Below are 5,049 nucleotides of genomic sequence, written 5' to 3'. Positions count from 1 at the left end.
CAAGAGACCTTGAGATCCTGCTCCAGGCTGCGCAACAGCTCGCCATCAATTTCCCCAGTCTGCGCGTAGCGGAGCCTTTTGCGCTCGGCTTTGCGGAGGCGGTACTGCAGAATCCGGCAGTTTTTGTTGGCTCTCTCCAACTCATGGCGCATTTCCTGCAGTTGACAGGCATCCTCCTCGAAGAAAGTATCCCTCATCTCGTCCATCTCCGTCCTCAGCTCATCGATCTCGTTCTGAGAAGGTGACAGGCCATGGGTCACAACCAATCTTGCCAGTAGTCCCTCAGATATGCACCACGTACATCCCATCCCTTCTCCCAATTCCTAGCTTTATTGCCTTCCTCTGAACAAGACATGAGTGACAGGGAGCTGAAAGCAAAAACCGACAAACCAGGCCTAGTATAGGCCTGCCTTTCCTTCCATTACTGTAGCTCTCTCTGCCAGTGAGAAAGTGGGGCAAATCATGATAACTGGGTAAACGAAGGCCTAGATTTGGTTTTAAACACAACGATATTGATATTAGTTCCGTTTCTAATTAGGAGCAGACCATGGACCACCCCCGTCCTCATCTTCCTAGTTTCCCTCCCTTCATGTGGTCCTAAAAGGTCAGCAGCCTTCCAAACCTACCAGGACACGCCCTAATCATCGGAGGCCCCGCACTTCCCCTCCCCCATTCGGGTCCCACCCCCTCTCTTTCTCACCTTGAGAGTCTCGTTCTCTTCCCTCAGCTTCTCCATCTCCTCCTGCATATCTTCTTGCTCTTGGAGCTGCTGCGAGTGCGGCTGGGACGAAGGGGGAGCAGCTGCCTGCATGGCCCCGCCGCTACCGTTGCCCTCTGCGCCCTGCTGGGGGCCCTCGGCTGCAGCCGCCATTGGGGAGGAGGAGGGGACTACAAGAGGCTCACAGATGGCTGGAGCGCCGGAGACCGGGGAACTGCGGCTACCGCCGCCACCGTTTTTAGTGTGCATCTGAGCCGCGGCCGCCGCCGCCGCCGCCCGCTCCTTCTTGAGATGGAACTGGATGAGCTCAGACTGCAGACATCCCTCCTTCCAGTAGCTCCCTCCACCACCGCTGCCGCTCCCTGTGCTGCCGCTACCCGAGTTTCTGCTACCTGGGCCGGGGGTTTTGCTCGTAGCAGAGGTGGGTGGTGAAGGGGAGACTCCCTCCGCACCGCTGCTACCCCTCTGCGACGCGCGGATGCCTTTCCCTCGCCAACCCCTGGGCGGCGGCGGCTGCGGAGCGCCCCCCTCCCGGTCCCCCGGGCCACCGCCGGCTCCTCCTCCTTCCCCGCCCCCTCCTACTCCCCCGAGCGGAGGGGGTTCCCCGACTTTCGAGGGCCCCGATTCTATTTCCCGGGATGCCTCTTCCGGCTGTCCGGACCTCCTGCAGCTCACAGCGGCCAGGATCGCCGCGGGGGACCCTTCAGCACCAGGCGCGGGTTGGACAGCTCCGGGAACAGCCCCTTTGGGTATGGAGGGCGCCGCCTTCTCCGCCCCGCCTCCGAGTCCTCTGGAGCCGGTCCCGGAGGTGCTCCGACCGGTTATCTTATTACCCTGCTGTTGCTGCTGCAGCAGCTGCTGCTGCCGAACAGAATTGAGTTTAGGGCTGACCCCAAGCGGGGACCGCGTGGCCCCGGCGGTCTGACGAAGAGAATTGTCCCTAGGCCTAGCGGGTGATTGAGCTCGCTGCTGCTTTCTGCTGCAGCCTTCTGGGTGCATGCGAGCCTCCGTGGCTGCGGCGGCGGCAGAAGCTGAGGTTGCGGCTGGGGCAGCGCCCCCGGACGGTGGCTGACTCATGGCAGTCTAGAAAGAACCTACTGGATGCCACTTGGAAGCGTCCATCTCTAGATCATCTTCTTCTCTCCTTTCTGCCACCAACCTTCCTGTGTAAGCTGGGATGAAAATAGAAGAAAAATATACAGTATGTTTACAGTGTTGCAGAGCCAATGTGCTGTGCAAGGGAAGCGAGAGAGAATTATCAGATTCGGAAACCAAAGGTTTGATGGAAGCTTTGACTAAATGAAAGATTCAGGGCTGTAAGTTCTCACTTTGCCCAAAGTGGCGCTGTCTCCATCTTACTCCACCTCAAGTCAAAAGGATCTGAAGGCAGCTAAAACCTGCACTCCCTAGGTAACCTGTATGTGGGAAGGGTGAGGCACAGGTTCAGAAAGAAATGAAAGGTGAAGGAAAGGGGGGCAGGGGAGATGAAAAGTGGAAAAACATACGAAAGGTAAAGGAAGTGTTTAGATATTTTAGTTGTTAAACAGCTTCCTCCTCCGACACTAAATTTTCAAACCTAGTTGAGTGGGTGGGGGGAGGGGAGTTTTTATTTAATTAGTATTCCTAATTGTCAATTAAAGAAATAAGGTTACAATGTAAGATCCTAGAGAAAAATTTACCGTGGATAAATGACACTTTTCCCATTCATCCCTATCACTTAATGTTGTCTTCAGAGAATTTTAGCCAACTTAACTTTCTTTAGAATGGAACATACACACACACACACACACACACACACACACATACACACACAGTAAAGAATAAATCTGAATCAACCCCAAGCTCAAGAAAAAGCTGATATTAAGAATTAGTTATAAGATTCAGTCATTGGCAACCTGAAAGCGATTATTTTAGCAGCTTAAAAATACTTGTTGAAAATTTTAATCAACAGCTCTATCTACAGACTGTGAAGTTTTTAATGATGAATTTGTCCTCAATTCTTCTTGTTCTGCACTTAAGGAGGACTGAATTGCAAGTACAACATAGAAAACAGTTTTATTCTGAACCATCTCCTTAGATAGTATATAATAGACTGAATGGAAGCTTTAAAATGCCCACTAGAGAAATAGCAGAGTGGTTAACTGGCTGCTCTTTCAGAGGGCACGGGGTCTGCTCCAAGCACTCAGGTGACATCTCACAGCTCTCTGTAACTTCAGCTCCAGGGAACCTGGCACTCTTCTGTCACCCCTGGGCACCAGACCCATATGTGGTATACAAATACGCATGCAGGCAAAACACCCATATGCACAAAATAAAACCTAAATTTAAAAATGTTAAAATGCTCAGTCATTCCTATGGAGCCAAATTTTGAAACAGAACCATGGAACACTATTTAACCAAAAGGCTGTTTGTCTTCCTTTAGGGTGGTAAGATACATTGTGTTAGCTTTCCAATATAAACATACCATTTTAAACTAGAGAACAGAAAAGACTTGTGGATTTTCCCTACTAGTGGCTCAGTTAGTTCATTTGGCCCCTTTCCAAGAGAACCTCATTTACCTTTACCGGTAAAGCACAGGAAGGCCAAGGCTAAATACAATGTTCTCTTTTACACACACACACACACACACACACACACACAGAGAGAGAGAGAGAGAGAGAGAGAGAGAGAGAGAGAGAGAGAGAGAGAGAGAGAGAGAGAGCTTTTAGGAGACATGATTTCCCATTATTACTCTTGTTGTCTGTTGTATCTTAATTGAGGATGTAATCATTTGTCCTTTCATAAAGGAAGGGTATCCGAAACTCCTTCTCCACCTTTCTTTTTCCCTCTGTAATCTCTTTTCAACTCCCATTGTAATACAAAAATAAACAATGATTACTTCAGAAGGAAAAACAAAGTTACCCTCTGCTTTAAAAAGTCTGGCCTACTTTAGCAAGGGTCAGACTAAAGTGGGCCACCCAGCTTAATTATACTGACAATACAATGTTATATTTAACTAAGTAGAACCTCCCGGGAACTCACAAAGTCATCCGCTGAAGCCTGACCCTCCCAGACTATAACCTCAAAGAAAGCTTGGGTTCCATTAATTAGCTCCACAGTCTAAGTAACCTAGCGTCTGTCACTTGTTCCCTGACAAAGTAACAAGGTACTGTAGCTCACAGTTTCTCCAGTGGAAATCTCCATCCAAGCAATGATAGTAAGGACCAAATCAATCCTTTCCATCTCAAATCTTATCTGTCCCAGGACCCACCCCGTTTCTCTTCGTGTCTTTAGAAATCCAGAAGATCTCACGTCTCTGCCGTGGCTTTTGCTTCCAGGAAGCCAGGGACCTCCGACTTTGTTTTTCTACCTTTCAGAGAAAGTTCAACTTCGTAGTGTTATAGGCGAATTTCTTGCTGGGCGCGCTTGCTTGCACGGGATCCACACCCACACTGTTTCTCCGAACAAAGGCGACAACCACAAAGACTCGGAGCTCTGGGAGTTGACTCCTAGCCGGGGTGCTTGACTGGCTGGGCTGCAAATGCAGCAGGCAATACCCGGGGTGCCAAGCAGTGCCAGACTCTCCCCAGGAAGTGCAGCGGTATTCATGAGCTGACCTCACCGGACTGGGCTGGAAAGAGGGCGGGATTGAAGGGAGAACAGGAGAGAAGTAACCGGAGTGGCTGTTTAAAGAAGAAAGAGAAGGATGGGGAGACTGGGTAGCGGGTGGGAGGCAAAAAGGCAAAAAGGCCAGAGCCACGCCCGAGATGCAGAATTATTCAGCCTGGCTCATCAAATTCCTCTCTCCATTTCCATTTCCTGTACTTGGCAGAAGAATCCAAGACCGCTTAAAATCGGATGCCTTGGCTTCCTGCAAAGCTTTGTCTCGGGTCCGATCAATCTCCATCAATTATTTACTTGAGCTCTTTTCCTTGGGAAGCCGGTTGGAGCAGCCTGCACCCTCAGCCTGACCCAGCGGAGTCTCTAGGTGCAGCTCAGAGAGGCGCTGGCGCGCGCTTCCGGTACTTCTCTTTGTTCACTCACTTTAATGCTCAGTCAGTCTCTCCACGCGCGGCTCCTTCCCCACCCCCAGCTCGGGCGGAGTCCTGGGATGGCATTTCCGCGAATAGACAATGCTCGTCAGACCCGCTGACCCACAGACAAAGGGTTCTTGAGAAGATAAGGAGAAAGGACTAATTTAGGGCAAACTGAATAAATATGCTCTTCCAGGGACGTTCTAACGTTCTAAGTGCATTTCAGTAGCACTGGGCACCATATTTCCCCCTCTCCTCACTAAAGGCCAATTTCTTCAGTGAGAACAAACTGGTAATTTCTGAGATCCATTTTTTTTT

General features: G+C 50.2%; 1 protein-coding gene across 2 annotated transcripts in view; it reads right to left on the bottom strand.

Annotated features, from left to right (window-relative positions):
- Positions 1–4,692, bottom strand: part of Soga3 (SOGA family member 3) — a 47,673-nt gene extending 42,981 nt beyond the window's left edge. For both annotated transcript variants that reach the window (XM_021221062.2, XM_021221063.2), the window contains exons 1-3: positions 3,969–4,692; positions 701–1,890; positions 9–233 (exon numbers count right to left, since the gene is read on the bottom strand). In XM_021221062.2, the coding sequence (XP_021076721.1) occupies positions 9–233; positions 701–1,795 (1,320 nt within the window). In that variant the 5' untranslated portion in view covers positions 1,796–1,890; positions 3,969–4,692. The remainder of the gene's footprint in view (positions 1–8; positions 234–700; positions 1,891–3,968) is intronic.
- Between the last annotated feature and the right edge of the window lie 357 nt (positions 4,693–5,049).

The sequence above is a fragment of the Mus pahari genome, chromosome 21 (genome assembly GCF_900095145.1).
Source record: "Mus pahari chromosome 21, PAHARI_EIJ_v1.1, whole genome shotgun sequence".
NCBI lineage: Eukaryota > Metazoa > Chordata > Mammalia > Rodentia > Muridae > Mus > Mus pahari.
Note: the sequence above shows the minus strand (reverse complement) of the source record. Positions and strands in the feature narration are given on the sequence as shown.